The 18897-nt window shown below is 42.9% G+C and overlaps 1 protein-coding gene across 1 annotated transcript in view; it reads left to right on the plus strand.

Moving 5' to 3' along the window:
- The window catches only part of PCBD1 (pterin-4 alpha-carbinolamine dehydratase 1), a 204906-nt gene that overhangs the window by 176358 nt on the left and 9651 nt on the right, over nt 1-18897 (plus strand). Inside the window, exon 3 of the mRNA XM_069240570.1 lies at nt 14320-14400. Coding sequence (XP_069096671.1) covers nt 14320-14400 — 81 coding nt within the window. The remainder of the gene's footprint in view (nt 1-14319; nt 14401-18897) is intronic.

The raw sequence follows: 18897 nt of genomic DNA on the forward strand, positions 1-18897 counted from the left end.
TACCACCTGAATCATGCCCTTATGTTCTTATTATTTCAAATGTTCCTGAACTCAAAGCTCATTTTTCCGAATCTTTCATCGAACTCAAAAATAAGGTTATCCACTGGTTGCATGTGAATGCGGGGTTTGCTTTTTCCATGTCATCTTCAATATTGATGGTGAGAAGGGTAGGGTGGGTGGGGTGGGTGGGCCCTCTAGCGAAGATCGGTGTTGGGGATTGTATTGTCATTAATTTTAATTCCCCCGATCTTGTCCATCGACTTTCTCTAAATGCTAACAGATTTTATCCTACAACTGGCAAAACTTCTCTTTGCAGGTTACAAGTGTTTTATCCACCTTCTATGTCGTCCTGGAGTACTCAATCACCACCATTATACGGGGCTGGCTCGGTTTCTCACACACTGCCCACCCCCGTAATTGGTCCTAGACGTCCTCTATCCTCTCTCTCTGAGGCAGATTGACTAGGAGATGCCTTTCAGGATGTGGTATTGTCTAACTGCGAAGCTGAGTTCATTTGCCCTATTGGTCTTAACATCTCAGCCGATTTTGTTGTCCCGGGTTCACCCAAAAGTTTAACATGTCAAGCAACTGAGGAATGCATTTCTAATCAGTCAAACGCTCCCTATACCTTGGGTCCCACCTGCATGGTCAACTCACCAAATCCAAACACTATTGGGGTTATATCCAGCGAGGTTCTAAAGACACAGAGTAAGAAATCTTCTGATCTTAATCCACCCGAGGGAAGCACCATGGTCCTTAACAGTCACCCCCCTAGTATTCTATATGCCCAGAATAAAGTTGGGTCCTCATGCTCAGAGGATCTCGATAAGGTGCTCAGCTGGAATATAGCTGGATTGGAAAGCAAATTACATAGCCCAGGTTGGGGTAACCTTATTGATGATCACTTGATTTGCCTTTTTCAAGAAACATGGGCATTAGAACCCAAATATAGACTCGGTTTCAAAAGTTTTTGGGTTCCGGCCCGTAAGTCATCTTCTGGGAGACCTTCGGGAGGGTTGCTCGTGTGGCTAAATACTTCTCTCAGGTGCAAGATAGAAGAATTAGACACTGGTTGCCCGGACCTGCAAGCCCTATTGTTAATGATTTCTGAAGAAAAACCCCTCCTTTTAATTAATATCTATAACAGGAATGTGAGTCCCCACTTTGAGTCTGACGTTCTGTCGAATTTGGACTATGTTCTTAAAAGTAATCCCTTCTCTTTTGTTTTAATTGGAGGAGATTTTAATGTTACCTTCGAACCTAATCCTTTAGTCCAAGGAATTTGTAAAGAAGAGGATGCCCATTGGGGCATCCCCCAGTTAGTCTCCAACAAAAAACCAAGATTGAACAAATTTGCACGCTTTTTGGCTGACATTGCACTAGCTCATGGCCTCCGAGCCTGTAATGGCCGCTCACACTCGGATGCTATTTTGCGACCTACTTTTAGGCGCGGAAAACATAGCAGTCGCATCGACTACATACTTCTTGATATCCGTCTTTGGCGTTACATGGTAGATATGAGGGTAGATGAGCAGCCCGTGAGCGACCACGATCCTCTGATTTTATCAACCAGAGGTCTTTTTCCTTCGTTCATAGTGCCTCACTCTAGGTCCAATGTGTCCCAACTGGCCCTAACCAATAATAGACGCAATTTAAAATGGGAATCTGTTACCTCCTCCCCTAAACATCTAGCATCCATTTACAGCTTGCTTGCGAATCATATGGAGTGTATGATCCGGTTAGATGAGTCTGAGGAGGGCGATAGCCTTCTTACAGCCCACACTGACCTGTTCCAATCTTTAAAACAATTTTTCACTAAAGAGACTGTTAACAACTCCAATAAAAAATACAATGCCCCTTGGTTCAACAATTCTTGCAGAACAGCACAACTAGCTCTCCTGGATGCAATCAAAGAAGGCCATGCTGCGACGTTGAGAATAGCCAGGGGCGCTTACAAGAAGGAATGCTCAAAGGCACGCAGAAGTTGGGAGGAGGCCAGATGGGCCACTATTCTGGTTTCAGCCTTATCTAATAATACTTCCAAGTTTTGGAAACTAATAGCTGATAATGACAGTGACTCCCCAGCCGCGCCTGGCTCTACAATTCTCTCAGCAACTTGGGTAGAGCATTTTGGGCAACTTTATGGAGGTCCACCAGAAGCTTCTCTGTGGCCCCCCAATGATTCAACAAACCAAGAGATCATTCCAATTTCTTTTTCTCTTTCCGAAACTAGAGCTGCAATAGACTCCCTGAAATGGGGGAAGGCTCCTGGCCCAGATAAAATTCCAGGTGATTTATATAAATCTAGACCTGATATATGGGCTCCCTACCTCAATTTTATCTGCAATGCTATTGCAGCAGGCGCACCAGTTCCATCTACTTGGAAAGGGGCTGAAATTGTACCGATCTTCAAAAAAGGAAATCCAAACATTCCGGCTAACTACCGTCCAATTAGTCTCCTCGATAACTTCCAAAAAGTTATGCGAAACATCTTCTGTCCCACCTTGAGGAATGGATTATAGAGTCTGAAGCCCTTTCTGATTTACAAGCGGGTTTCAGACCCGCAGTGAGCACAGTTGACCAAGCTCTAAGATTTATGTCAATAAAATGGAAGAATGTTGACCTGGGGGGGGGGTAACCTTTATGTGGTCTTTATAGACCTAAGAGCCGCATTTGACCTGATCCCCAGGAATCTGCTGTGGTCAACATTATTAAACATGGGAGTGCCATTTGGCCTCCTGAAACTCATAGCTCAGTTGCACCAAAATACCTTTGCCCAAATCAGGTGTGGACAGGGGGGCGAGCTGACTGACCCTGTAGCTATCAAAAAAGGAGTTAGACAAGGTTGTGTTTTGGCACCTACTCTTTTTCTGCTCTACATTAATAATTGCATCCACTACCTAGAGAACTGCATAAATGATTCTCCGAAACTAGGTGGGAAAAAAATCCCCTGCCTGCTATATGCAGATGATACGATCCTACTTTCAAAATCGCCAATGGGAATTCAACACCTGATTAATCAGTTCTGTGCTTATTGTAGTGATTTTGGTTTAGATGTAAACATTAAGAAAACCAAATTTATGATATTCACTACCTCTAAAAAACGATCGCGTACTAATATTAAGATGAATTCGACCCCATTGAAGAAAGTTGAAGAGTTTGATTACTTGGGTTTCAGATTATCTACATCAGGCAAATGGAAGGCAGCAATTGACAAAGGGGCTCTGATCATAAGCCAAAGAGGTGGGGCCTTAGTCTGCAGATCTAGAAAGGCTCCGAGCCCCCCTCTGAACATTCTTGCGGAGATTTATAATGTTCAAATCAGAGCAGCAGCCCTATATGGAGCGGAACTTTGGGGGTCCCATAAAAACCTGGACATTCTGCAAACTAAGGAAAATATTTTCCTCAGGCAGGTGTCCAGGCTAGGTACGGGCACTCCAATGACCCCTTTAAGGCTTGACCTTGGCTTAAATGGCATTAAAACCACAGCGGCCTTAAGACCCCTTACCTACTGGATTCGTCTATGGAAATCTGCTGAACTAGAACCATTTAGGCTGGCTATAAGAGAGTTGATAGCCGCTCCCAAGGCATTGGAGAGAATCCCTTGGCTGAAAGAGATGAAAATTGCCTGGGACAAAATGGGTCTTTCCCATTATTGGAACCACCCGGATCAAATCCCTGATAGGGCTAGGAGATTTGTTGCGAGCAGATATTGGGAGAAAGTTAACGAAGATTCCCTGCACCAAAAGAGGGCGGGTAGGTTAACAATGGATTTTCTTCAAATTAAGCATGAACCCTGGGCTGAGAATTTCCTGAACCTCCCTATCCCTCCGTATGCACGCACTCTATACCTGCAGTTAAGATATGGTACATTGCCTACCAATGGTTTCACGGCCCATTGGCCTTCTAACATCGCTACAAACGATAGGTGTATTTTCTGTCAACATTGTAAAGAAACATCAGAGCATGTATTATTCTTCTGCCCTTTGTACAAAACACCAAGAAAGAGGTGGATTATCCCCCTCTGTAAAAACATGTCATTTCAGGATAGAGTAACTGCCATTAGAATCTGTACACATGATTTTTCTCCCAGGGTTGCCATTCCAGTTACCAAATACTTATCGGAGGCCTGGTATATCCGTCGCAAGTTCATTGCACCCAAAGGCTCCTGAGTCATTTCTATACTAGTTTTTAGAAGGATTTTAATCTTCTCTTTTTATCCTTTTTGTATTGCTTTTAGTAGGAAATTTCCATTACGAATCTGTTGCCTTTCTTATGACTACCAAGACTGCACAAGCTTATATAGCCTTCCCATATAGTTTTCCTGTTGTTTTTTTTTTTTTTTTTTTGATTGGTACTCTGATAATGTTTCCTTTTAGTCCAATTAGACTATTTTAGTCTTTTTTGTCTTCTGGTTGTGCACACTGGCCCTCCAGACAAAAAGTTCTACATTTTAGTTTTTAGCTCTGTCCCCTTTTTTATTATATCTATTTATGTTTTATTTTATTGTATTTATATATATGATGAAATGCTTTGTCCTGCTGTTCTTATTGTTACAATGTTTTGACGTCTATTGGTTTTATATTGTTACTATGTTTTTATCACATTCCTTTTTCAAGTATGATTGTTATTACTATCTTAAATGGACTAGACTTCTAGACCGAATGAACCTAATAAATAAATACTGGTTATCAGTGGTAAAGTGCAAAGAGTTCTAAAGTCAACAAAAACCAATTTCAGCAGAACTGGAAGGTAGTGAGCAAAAGGTTTTGGGGAAGGCCACCCTAAGGCTGACAGGGAAAACAGTAAAGCTGGTAGTGATATATCTGGATGGAAATGAAAAGGAGAAAATCATCAGCATAAGCTGTTAATTTCAAATGTTATCTCCATCCGATAAAGGAAATAAAATAAATAGAAGCAGGAACAAGGGGCAACCTTGATTAACCGCTCTTTGGAGAGTAAAGAAATGAAAGATTTTTGCATTCACCATTGCTTAGGCCCAAGTTGTGAAATACTGCAATTCATTTTAGGTTCCAGACCATGCTAGGTCAAGAATGTATACAGAAAATCCCATCTTAGTCTATCAAAGGCATTCTCAGCATAAAATTACTATGGCCACAAAAGGATAACATAGATGGGAAGACTTGACGGAGGCTACGGCCAGGGCCCACTGGGAGGTGGACTTGGGTGAGCCCATTTCAGAGGAAGAGTGGCAACGCTATTGCGCGCACAAGCAGGTGCTGTCCCCCAATTACAGACTGCGCCTAATTCACTTCAATTTTCTGCATCGATTGTATTATACGCCCCTTCAGCTGAAGAAATGGGCCTCCAGACTGAGGCGTATTGTGAGAGATGCATGATCCCTGATGCAGACTTCATGCATCTGGCATGGAGCTGCCGGATGCTGTGTGCGTACTGGTCAGAGGTGCTGCGGGTGATTGAGGAGATGACTGAGACCAAGCTACTGCAAACCCCCAGGCTTGCCCTCCTGGGGTGTGTTGAGGGACTCCCTGCTGCGCACAGGAGCCTGATTGTTCTGCTGCTGGCAAAGTGTTGGGTTGCGATGTGCTGGGGGGTTGGCAGACTCCCCGTCGTTCGGATTGGTTGCATGATGCTTCGTATTGTCAGGACCAATTAATGATTTACTGGGACCTGATGCCGGAGAGATCTCGGCCGCGAGATATATGGGCCCCTCTGCGTGCCTTTTTAGAGACTTGTTCGCCAAAAACTTCCCACCCTTAGCGCCCTCAGGACTTGTGCAATATCTTTGCCCACCTGCTGCATCACATCATCATTGGTTTCCTATGTATGGCTGATCTGATGGCAATGCGTTCCCTATCTTCTCTCACTCTATCTTCTTCCTATCCTCTCTTTCTGTCTCTATTCCTCGCTGCTTTGCACCCCCTGCTGTGGAGGTAGTCTGTATGTTGTTTCTTTTATACATCGGGGGGTTGCACTGATGCGTTTCAGATAATAATTGTGATTTATGACCTTAATTGCCTCTTTAGTGTGTACAAAGCTGTTGGCTGTAAGACTTTAATGTTACTTACTTTGTATTTGGTCATGATCCATGCTTATGACCTCCCCGATGTGTTTGCTTGATGTTGTTCTTTATAAATGCTAAAATAAATAATAAAAAAAGTAAATAAATAAAAAGATGGGAAGAGTTGCTGGAACATTAAAGTATATTCAGGTATTATTGGATGCAGTGCTATCGTTTATGAAACCTGGATGCGCTTTCTCAATTAGCTAAGGTTTAAAAAAATTAAAAAAATACGTGCAAGTCTAGCATTTTTTGTGAAGATTTTTTAATCAACACTGACAAGACAAATCGGCCAATAATTTTTCCAAAAAGTAGGGTCTTTGTTAACATTCATTTTGAAACCCATTGTGGCTTCCTGAAATGTGCAACTAGTAGAATTGCACAAAGTGAAAAAATATACATAACTGCAATAATATTAGTGTTAATATGTGATAGAAATATAGAATAAACTCAACAGAGATGCAATTCAGGTCAGATGTTTGGCCATTCTTAAGTATAGAGATAGCATCTAAAATGTCCTAGAGGCACATCTTTTTCTAAAACAAGAAAAAAGAAGTCTATATGTAGAGTTTTAGGATTTTCAACATCCTGTAACTAAATGTAAATGTCTGATTGTTGTGGGACAATAGCTGGAGTATATAAATATTTGTAACAATGTTCAAATTCATAGCATATAATCTTATTCGAAAATGTGAACTCCTTGAGAGTTCTGTAAATGGTCTATATTAGTATGTTGCTTTCTAAAATCTCAAGATATTGGCTAGTAGTTTTCCAACTTTATTACTACCTCCACGTTAGACCTGACAGCCTTAGGGTGGTCATCCCCCAACTTTTTGTTTGCCTCCCTCCAGTTTTCTAACACTTGTTTTGCTGATTTTAGGACTCTGAGCACTTTACCACTGGTGTACAGTGCTTAAAGTGCATATGCTCTCTCCCCTAAAACATGGTAACACTGGTTCCTACCTAATTGGCATATTTAATTTACATGTAAGTCCCTAGTAAAGTGCACTTCATGTGCCCATGGCCTGTAAATTAAATACTACTATTGGGCCTGCAGCACTGATTGTGCCATCCACATAAGTAGCCCATTCCCCATGTCTCAGGCCTGCCATTGCAAGGCCTGTGTGTGCACTTTCACTGCCACTTCGACTTGGCATTTAAAACTACCTGCCCCTATTTCTACAAGTAAGTCACCCCTAAGGTAGGTTCTAGGTAACCCATAGGGCTGAGGGATATATAGGTAAAAGGCAGGACATGCACTTATGTGTTTTATATGTCCTGGTAGAGAAAATTTGTTTTTCACTACTGTGCGGCCTGCTCTTCTCATAGACTAACATTAGAACTGCCGTCATATACTCTTAAGTGGTAGATTATAATCTGGAAGGAGTAGCCATGTCTTGTTTGATATTGCCAGAATGGTAATAGAAAATCCTGCTTACTGGGGAAGCTGGATTTATTATTACTTTTTTAGAAGTGCCACTTTTAGAAAGTGGATATTTCTCTGCACTTACCTCCATCTGTGCCTTACAGCCTGTCCCCAATCTACGTCTGGTCTGGTCTGTGCTGGTTGACAGCCACCTTGTGCATTCCCCCCCCGCGACAACCGTAAACACAGGACACTCAAGTCACATCTGCATTCATCTGCATACTGAATAGGTCTTCCTGGGCAGGAAGGGGGGAGGGGCTTACATTTCAAAGGCCAGCGGCCTGTCCTCACACAAAGGACTGATAAACACAAAGGACTGATAACCTCCCACAGGGATCCTAACAGAAAGGACTCTGCTGAAAGGGGAACTTGTGCATTTCAAAACCACTCTTTGAAGTTTCCCGCACTTCAAAGGCATTTGTGGGTATATAAACTGGGTCTCTGACTCCCACCAGATCAGACACTTTTGGACCCACATTTGCACTCTGTCAGAGGAAATGCCTGGCTGCCCAAAGGACTCATCTGGACTGCTTTGCTGAGAAGCATCGCTGCCCTGCTGGCTGCTGACTGCTGAAAGGACTCTGCCTTCCCCCTGAAGGGCGCTCCAAGGGCTTGGATTGTGTTTGCCTCCTGTATCTGAAGTCTCAGGGCCAACAAAGACTTCACCTCGTCAAAGAAACTCCTTGTGCGTTGAAAATTTACACAATGCCTGCAGAAATGGACACACAGCCTGCATCGCAGCTGGGTAAATCGCCGAACCGCCGACCGGCTTCTAAGTTAAGCCTTGACTGCTCATGCCAAACTGCCAGAGAGTGGGCACAGGATAATTTGGATTGTGTTGTGACTTAACTGGACTAGGATTGTGGTCCCTATTTGGACAAGGGTGTATACCTCTGCCAACTAGAGCCCCCAGTTGTAACACTTCATAATAGCAAGCACTACTTATGAATAAGATGGTGATGACAATATTTGTAGAAATTTTATTGAAGTGCATTTTAGCCTTTATTCAATTTTGTAAAAGAGTATTGATTTAGAGGAATAAAATAGTTGTTCCAGTTGTTTGAAAGAGGCAAGCAAAAACTTGTGTTCTTTAAAAAATGTTTTCCTTTCTCTAGATACAAATTCAGTTATAAGTAGTGTCTGTAAATGTATCTCATATGAATTGAAGTGATTTATAGGGATCATTATATATCTGAAAAAAATAAACTAAGTACGTAAAGGACAAAGAAAATTAGCTTCTGCTAACAAAGAGTTGTTAAATTTCCACCTACCCAATTGACTCAGAACACGCATTAAATCCAAATCCGTAATCCTTGGGCATGATCTGAAATCAGAATGGACCCAGTCACAGTATAGACAATGCTTTGAGCCAGCCTTTTACCTAAAAATATGTGATACAATCCAGTAAGGGAGTCGTGAACTCAAGAATAAAAAGTATATTCTCACGAAGTAGGATTACAAATCCTCCAGGAGTCAATCAAAGCTCTTTGGGAAATTCTGGAGCTAAACTGTTTATACATTTTATGAGGAATAACATTAAGATATAGAAAAGGGGTTCCATAATCTGATTACAATCACACTGAATAAGAAATAATCATCCTCATATTGATGGGTTTGTGGCAAGATTAGACCAACATTTGTAGTCAGTTTGCCTGGGACCATATACATTGAACACTGTCAAAAGAATGGTATTAATTCACCTGTCTTCATCCTCAATTTCTGAGATAAGATTTAAAACCTATTTTTTTGTTGCCTGGAATAACAACTTCATTATTCTTATTATTCAGAGGAGAAACAAATGTGCCTACCCAAAATCGTTCAAGTTTCAAAGCCTTGAGTTCAATGAGATGATACTATTGTGACAAAACCAGATCAGGATTAAATTTACCCAAATGAGAGAGAACTCGCAGCCGCTTTTATATGGTTATTCAAACCTTTAACCTTCCACAAAATAACTCAGAATTGTGTAAACATACCCTATGTGATCTCCAGTAATAACGTAATAGAGCAACAAATGAAAAATAAACAACTAAAAATCAAGTACACCAAGGAGTATAAACATTAGAAGAGGAGATAGGCAGAGTAATGAAGAAGAATATAACATAAAAGAAGAGAAAAAGTGAACTAAGACAAACGCAAAGAGACAGTTTATGTCCGCCAAATGGCCACTAAGAAGAACGTACCTGTCTGGACTGAAAAAGGAGAGCGGGGTGGGGACGGCACAGAATGCAGACAAGAAAACTAGGGAGAAAAACAAGCCAACGCCAGAGGCGATGGTAACCATGAAGGTTAGAAACAAGAACGTCACATAATGTAAAAAACCTGTTACAAGAAAAGACGGGAGTAAGACATAAATGAAGAAATCCTATTTACAAAAGATAGTCAGACGAAGCAAAGTTATGTCAAGAGGAACAAATAATCATGATAACCAGGATGAATCTATGATATAGGCTTTAATGAAGGTGGCTATTAATGTCAAAGGACCAGGTGTATCTATGACCGCATTCATATGGTCATCTTTAAACTTCCTAGGATGTGCTGGATTATCACAACTGATGGTCTTCTTTAAGGGTGAGTCTGAACACAAATGGGTGAAATAGTCCATAGCAAGCCCGCCGAGTGGAGAGATGGACAAAGGTCAAGAAATCTGCAGTAAATCTGGCACTGTCTTAAGTGAGGAAAATAATCCACCCCGACCAAAGCAATTGTTTCTTTGTTTTTGCTGCGTTAACTACTTTGAGGAGATCAGTGAATTCTAGAAATAAGATAACACCCCTGGGTGTGAAAAAAAAAAAGCATCTGTAGCTAGACACTAACCAAGTCTGTATGCCTTTGGAATGTTTTGTATATTTGATGGTGGCAAGTTAACAGGTTGAGTAAAAAGGAAGTAAAAGATGAGCCAGAATAGTTGCTCTCTATTTTTCGAAGGCCATCAATGCATAGATCATTACACCAGTTCCTGTTTTCCGAGTCTATTGACTGCTTTTTCAACATTGCTCTCTCTTTTTGTCTGGTTAACCCATTTTGTGTGTGTTATCCTAAATATCACTGACATTTGTTTCACCTCGGGAACACTTCTTTTAGTGAGAGACCACTTTTCATCTAAGCTCTAGATCCATTTATTGGTTTCCTAAACAAAATGATGCAGCATCTTCATTTCTTCAAGTAGTATATCCATAGAAATGGGTGAGGATGGCTTGTCAGGTGAAAGAGGATCTTGCTTGAGCCTCTTGGTAGCAGTTTTAGATTTTGAGGAAAAGGAAGTTGAGTCAAATCGTTTAGGTATGGTAGAGGAAATCATCACCTTAGTAAACACAACGTTAACCTCCACTAGTTTTATATAGGATATCAAATTTAAGGGCACAGCTGCAAGTAAAAATGTATTATTTGGCTTCCATAACCTACCCATGCAAGACACAATATTATATCATTAAAAAAATAGGCTGCCTTTAGAAATAATTACTTCAAAGTTGTTAGAAATTGGGTCTTTGGTTTGCAGTCAGGTTACCCCTTGTCCAGGCAAGGACCCTCACTCTAGTCAGGGTAAGTCACACACAATCCAAATGTTCCTGTGCACACCCTCTGGTGGCTTGGCACTGAGCAGTCAGGCTTAATTTAGAAGGCAGTCTGTAAAGTAGTTGTGCAATAAATCATACCATAACACAATATAGCACCACAAAAATACACCACACAGTGTTTAGAAAAATATATAATATTTATCTGGATAAATGCAGGTCAAAACGATTAAAGATGAGATAAGTAAATGTTGAAATATCACTGAAAAATGATATAAAGTGTCTTAAGTCTTTTAAAAGCAAACAGTCTCTTTCGAGCACAGACTACCTGTTTCGCGTGAAAAATCTCTGCAAAGAACTGCAGAGGAGGAAATGCGTGGAGACAAAGGGGTGTGTGTCGATTTCTCAGGGCTCTCACGGCGATGCGTTGTTTAGTTTTCACGCAGGGACAGATGTGCTTCGATTTCTGACGCTCGGTCGTGGATCCTCTTCGGGTTGTGGGTTTTCAGACGCCCCAGGGACGATGTGTGGATTTCATGCGCTGGCAGGATGAAGTCTCAGGAGCTGCGTTGATCCTGTGGGCGTTGCGTCGATTCCTCTCTGGAAGTCAGACTGCGTCGTTCCAGCTCGGCTGTGCGTCGATCCAGTGGGCCGTGCGTCAAATTTCTGGTCGCTGCGCTGGCGCTGCGTCGATCTTCTCGTTGCGAAGTCAGGCTGCGTCATTCCGGTTTGGCGTGCAGTGACATTTTCACCACGGTGCAGGCTGTATGTCATTTCTGGCAGGCTGTGCGGCGAATTTCACTGCTCAAGGAGTCCTTCTTGTAGAGATGAAGACTTTTTGGTCCTGAGACTTCAAGGAACAGGAGGCAAGCTCTGTCCAAGCCTTCGGGGAGCACTTCTTCACCACAGCCAGAGAGCAGCAAGGCAGCAGGGCAACAGTAAGGCAGAAGTCCTTCACAGAAAGCAGACAGGTGAGTCTTTTGGGCAGCCAAGCAGTTCTTTTTGGCAGGATGTAGGTTCTGGTTCAAGTTTCTTCTCCAGGAAGTGTCTGAATTGGTAGGGGCATAGGCCCTGTTTAAATATCCAAATGTGCCTTTGAAGTGGGGGAGACTTCAAAGAGTGGCTTAGAAGTGCACCAGGTCCCCTTTCAGTTCAATCCTGTCTGCCAGGGTCCCAGAAGAGGGTGTGGCAGTCCTTTGTGTGAGGGCAGGCTACTGTCCTTTGACATGCAAATGTCGGGCCCTCAACCCTCCCAGCCCAGGAAGACCCATTCAAAATGCAGATGTATGCAAGTGAGGCTGTGTCCTGTGTTTGGGGTGTGTCTGAGTGAATACACAAGGAGCTGTCAACTAAACCCAGCCAGATGTGGATTGTAAGGCAAAGAAAGATTTAAGTGCAGAGAAATGCTCACTCTCTAAAAGTGGCATTTCTAAAATAGTAATATTAAATCCAACTTCACCAGTCAGCAGGATTTTATATCACCATTCTGGCCATACTAAATATGACCTTCCTACTCCTTTCAGATAGATCAGCAGCTACCACTCAAACAATGTATGAGGGCAGCCCCAATCTTAGCCTATGAAGGGAGCAGGCCTCACAGCAGTGTAAAAACGTCTTTAGGAGTTTTACACTACCAGGACATGTGAACTACATTACATGTCCTGCCTTTTGCCTACACAGCACTCTGCCCTATGGGTTACCTAGGGCATACCTTAGGGGTGTCTTATATGTAGAAAAGGGGGGGGTTTAGGCTTGGCAAGTACTTTCAAATGCCAAGTTGAATTGGCAGTAAAACTGTACACACAGGCCTTGCAATGGCAGGCCTGAGACAAGATTAAGGGACTACTTAAGTGGGTGGCACTATCAGTGCTGCAAGTCCACTAGTAGCATTTAATCTACAGGCCCTGGACACACATACTGCACTATACTAGGGACATAAAAGTAAATTAAATAGTCCAATTGGGTATGATCCACTGTTACCATGTTTAAAGGGAGAGAGCATATGCTCTTTAGCACTGGTTAGCAGTGGTAATGTGAGCAGAGTCTAAAAAACAGTATCTAAAAAGTGGAGGGAGGCAGGCAAAAAGTTAGGGGTGATCACCCTAAGGCTTTCAGGTCTAACAAAAGTCAATACAACATGCTTCAAAATAAATGTTCACGCTGTTATTCAGAGACTTACAGTAGAGCTCCATTACAGGTGGCATGCCAATTAAAAATAATGGATCTAAAGTAAAAAATGCATACTGCAAAGTAACCATCCAGGTTGTAGCATCACATAATTGAGGCACAGATTACTGTGCCAAACAACAACAGAGCATTTGCTTGAGAAATACACATCCATCACAGGATCTATGACAAACGTTGATTTGATGAAAATCACAGCTGCAACCAGCGCCTACCTCTACAGCAGGCGCGGCAGAGAAAAACATAAAAAGAAAGCCTCTCCTTGAATGAAAACTTAGGACACCTCAGCATACACATAAACATGTGCCTTCTTGTCCTGCTGGCTGTAAGTATAAGCCACAGCAGAGTTCTCAGTTAGGTGGCCATCTTTGGTTGTGGACACACACACACACACACACCTATCTATACACACACACACACACACACACACACACACACACACACCTATCTATACACACACACACACACCTATCTATACACACACACACACAACTATCTATACACACACACACACCTATCTATACACACACACACACCTATCTATACACACACACCTATACACACACACACACCTATACACACACACACACACCTATACACACACACACCTATACACATACATACACACACACCTATACACACCCACCTACACACACCCACCTATACACACCCACCTATACACACCTATACACACACACCTACACACTCACACCTATACACACACACACCTACCTATACACACACACACACCTACCTATACACACCTACCTCTTACACTTATGTCCTGTCAATTGAAAATTTGCTAAGCACTGCAAGCCTGCAAATTGACTGAAATACAATCTGGTGAGAACCTGCTTCTACCAGAGAGCATTTTCTGAAAATGTGTAGGCCAAGGCAATCCCAGTACACTTTGGTGCACTTTTCTTATATTGTTAATAGATTGCTTAAAGCTTGATTGGTAAACAATATTTTGTCTTTGTGAATACCACAAAGTTAGCTTGGTCTTCTTGGGATGCCATTGATATATTACAGCATTCTTTACTGTCCTGCCTCTTTACTGGTAATATTTGACACTTGTATGCACTATCTAAATGCAACAGCAATGCAATGCAATGTATATTCAATTTTAACGTCACTTTTCTCATTGACAGGCGTTTGGATTTATGACCAGAGTGGCACTGCAGGCTGAAAAACTAGACCACCACCCTGAGTGGTTTAATGTTTATAATAAAGTAAGTAACAAATGTGTTCGTTGTTCGCCAGCAATGTAACAGTGCCAGTTATATAAAAACTAATGTGTAAGGCACCAGTGCCTTTATGTATCACGTCATTTTTCAATAGACACAGAATGTGTGAAACCTTCTGATCAGAGCTATAAGTGGAATGAAAAAGGTGAAGAGGTTTCTAAAAGGGATATGGCCAAAGAAGCATATTTAGAAATCCTTTCCAAGTGGTGTGACCTATTGAATTAAGGATGACTGTTAAATAATGTAGACTAAAATCCTGGGCTTCTTACATCTGACCTGAAATTGAGTACCTCTTTCTGTTATTGCATGTCACACAACAAAAAACACATACCTGTACCTATAGCGAGTCAGACCTATTGGGGTTGCCAGCGCTTGTTTGTTGTTTCAGATACACAAACAGTGATGTTGTTGTGAATAATTAGAAATTAATGTTTTCCATTCTGAAAATATGAGGCTGAATGAAAGATTACTAAGTGCATAAAATAATACACAAACTGAAGTACATAGCATGTACATGGCACCTGCCCAACTAGAAAAAAGGAAAAGTGCACAGCATAGTACATGGCATCTGCCCAACTAGAAAACAGGGAAAGGTGCATAGCATAGAAATCAGTGAGAACAAATGGGGAACAGCACTTGCAGACTGGGGTATTGCAGTACTGATGTAGAGGAGGGGTGTGTATAGGACAGTAGAGAATAATCCTGTTAGTTGGGAGTGTGTAGAAGACGAGGATTTGACAGGGAACCTCATAAGAATGGAGGAGTGAGTGGGATGGAGGCTTTAAGGGGAGATAATGCCTAGAGTATTTCTGTAGACAGCTCATAGTAGTGGACTGATAATGTCTACAATTAGCATTTGGTAAGAGTGCTAGCCTGGATATGTCCTTAGGTAGCACAAAATGACCGTGTTTTGAATTTGTCTGAGGTGACATGTGGCAGCATTATGCTGGCTGTGAAATACCCATTGATGGCACTTGATGACCTCAGTAGTTGGATATGATTGGACAGGTCAAGCATTGGCCTCAATATGTCTGCAGATGACATGTTAAGTTTTAACTTATGCACATGGTGGCAGAGCTTGCAGCTAATGAGACCCACTGACCGATGTGTCTCCACCATCAGTTATTGAAACATGCTGCCCTCATCTGCAGTTCTCATGTCTGAGAGGGTAATGCTAACACTAGTCTGAACTAATGAGATTAGGAGATACCTGTACCCATACTGTTGAAGGTATGATACCCACAATAGTCACCAGTGTGGGTGCTGATACATACAGTCTTTGCCTGCAAGGAGGGTGGACTGAGATATCGGTACTCAATATATCTATGCAGTCATTATTGGGTATTGATGCGCACAGCCTCCACCCACAGCAAGAGATTTAGTGGTACTTGCACCATTCACGCTTATGAGATGCAGCCGGTCTGTGCGTCAGTTACTCAGTGTGTTTTGCAAGTTCTTTTCTTCTCACTGTTTATTCCTCCATCACCCAGTAACACTCATTGTGACGTTCTCTGTGATTTTCTGCTACAGTTTTGCCAAGCATCATCTGGTTTTCTGTAGGATCTCTATCAGCTCCCACTACCTCTGCTTGTATTACCCCAGGATTTTAACAGTTTTTGTTGGAGGAGAGGTGCCAGGGGAATGCAGAACAGCCAGAGAGCTATGGCAATGGAAAGGAAAGGTATGGAAGGACGAGGGGAGAGTAAGCAGAGGAGAAACAAAGAATGAGAGGAGAGCGGACACGAGGAGTGATGGATTTTACAAGGGAGGGGAAAAAGGTTGAAAAACAGATTGCCTCTAAGAAGAGAAAGGAAGGGAAGAAGAGTGCTAGTTCGTTACTGGGTGAGAGAGAAGCTGTGACTTGTAAAGGAGAAATGGGGAAGTGGGGATGAATGGAGTAAAAGAGGAGAAAGTAAGAGTGGAAGACAAGTAGAAAAACTGGGTTTGAAGGGGACTACTGGATAGTGCCTGGAAAACGGCTGTGAGGGGAAAATAGGAGTAATTACCAGGTGAACAAAGAAGGGTAGAGCGGGAAACCCACAGGTGTGCACGCCACCAGTTATTACAACAGCCTTACACAGGTGACTTCAGGCCACATACTGATCCACGTGACTGGGCCATGCAGTCCTGAGCTGTCGGCTGTGCAAACATACAGCACTACCTGGTTGTATAATGACTAGATGCAGTCTGGTCTGTGATGATGCTGTCGCAGCATGTGCAGAGTCCAATATAATGTTTTCAAATCAGAGATTGGCTGAGTTCTACTGTTGCTAGTCCTCTTCCTCCTGCGGAGGCTGACTGCAACTAGCCAGCCTGGGTTAGAATATGGCAATGCAGCATTGTGCACCACAGACAGGCTGGTTTAAGCCTTCCGGTCACTCACTGCTCCAAATAATGTCATTCTGTTAGTCAAGGCCATCACTCACCATGACTAGACCACCATCCTCAGAACTGTTGGACCAACTGTTCCTGCTGCATTGGGAATTGCAGAATCTTTTAGCCAAATGAGCCATTGAGGGTTTGCCAACATTGGAAGTAGGTCGTGTTTGCTATTTCTGCTACTTTGGATACCAAAGAAGGATGGCGACCCCCACCCTATACTAGACCGACATCACTACTTCCTGAAGAAAGAGACATTCATAATGCTTCCATTAGCTCAGTTCCTGTCTGCCCTAGACCATGGCAGCTGGGTAGAAGCATTGGTCTTGCAGAATTCACATTTCCACATACCCATCCAGCAAGCTCAACAGGCATTGCCTGCAGTTTACAGTAGACCATAAGCATTTTCAGTTTGCTGGTCTCTCCTTTGGCCTTACAGTGCCTCTCAGGTGTTCACAAAAGTCACATCAATGGTTGCAGCCCATCTGCAGAGGTCAGGGGTTCCAATCTTCCCCTATCCACAGGCTGTCCCATTTCTATTGCAGTTCAATGTCTATTCTCAAGAAGGGCTAGTCCCGGATATTCGGGTTATGATTCCGATACTTCCGCCTCTATCACGGGATTTGTTGCGATTGACTTGGCGGTTAATGAGCCCATGGTCTGTGTCCTGCTGGTGAAGCATGCCTGCGGCATATGAGGTCTCTACTGTGGGACCTGAAGATCCAGTGAGTGCAGTGTCATGGGAATCTCTCCAACCTGGTCCAGATATTGGAGGGAACAACAAAATATCTGCAGTGGTGGCTGACGAACTGCAGTTTGGTCAGTGGCAGATCCCTCTCCCTTTCACACCCAGATGTCACAGTGGTGACATGCGTCAATGAAGGGTTGAGGTTGCGATCTGAGAGGTGAACATGAGGACTCTGGACCTCAGCGTAGTATCAACTCCGCATTGACCTGCGAGTGAAGGTGTTGAAGAACAACACCACTGCCATGTGTTACTGAATCAACTGAGGCAGGGTGGGGTCCTGGATTTTGTGCCTCTCTGGAAATGGCTGGAATGGTAGGAAATTTTCTTGGTTGTGCAACATCTGGTGGGGTCTCTGAAGGCCAGGGCAGACAAACCCAGTCATTGATAACTCGCATATCACAAATGGCATATACATCTGGAGGTGGTGCAAGGTGTGTATCACTACTGGGGAGAACCTTGATTAGATCTGTTCACCACTGCGGACAATGTGGAATGTAAGCAGTTTTGCCCCTTGGAGCTTCCAAGGCGACTTTGGCTTGGCAATGTGTTTCATCTCAAATGGGGCTCAGGACTCCTGCACAGCTTCCTGTCAACCCTACTCATGTCTAGAGTTCTGAAGAAGGTCAGGATGGATCGGGCCCAAGTCATCCTTGTGGATCCGGATTGGGGTTGGAGAGTATGGTATCCCAAATTCCTGAGGATGAGCATCAGTCCTGGAATCAGGCTGCCCCTTCAGGAGGATTTCCTGTCACAGAAACAGGACAGGCTTCATGCATGGAGGCTGAACAATGACAGTTGAGTCTTTGACCTCCCTCCCGAATTCTATGAGCTTATCTTGGCAGCCATGTTTCCCCCCCCCCCCCCCACAAAAACTGTGTACCCCTGATGTTGGGAAAACGTTTATGGCTTGGTGCATGGACAAACGTGTTGATCCTTTGTCCTCACCTTTGTCTGAAGTGTTTCTAAATGCTTTGTCTTTAGCCCGTCAAGTTCTTGCTCTGTGTTCAATTAAGGAATATTGTTCGGCCATCCCAGCTTTTTTGCAGTTGCCATCTCTTTCCTCCCTGTTAAGTTGTGATATGTTTTCTAAAGGTCCTCCAACATATGTTTCCACCCAAACCTTTTGTTATACCCCATTGGGACCTTAATGTGGTTCTGACATTCTTAATGTGTTCATCTTTTGAGTCCATGCAAAGTTGCTCCATAAGATTCCCGATGATCAAGACAGTTTTCTTGGTAGCTATCACATTGGCCAATAGGGTCAGAAAGCTGCAAGTGCTTTCTGTTCACCAACTTCTTTCCAGACAAAGTGGTTCTGGGAGCCTGTCCCTCTCTCTCTTTTTTTTTTTGTCATA

This window comes from Pleurodeles waltl, chromosome 6 (assembly GCF_031143425.1).
Source record: "Pleurodeles waltl isolate 20211129_DDA chromosome 6, aPleWal1.hap1.20221129, whole genome shotgun sequence".
NCBI classification, from domain to species: Eukaryota; Metazoa; Chordata; class Amphibia; order Caudata; family Salamandridae; genus Pleurodeles; species Pleurodeles waltl.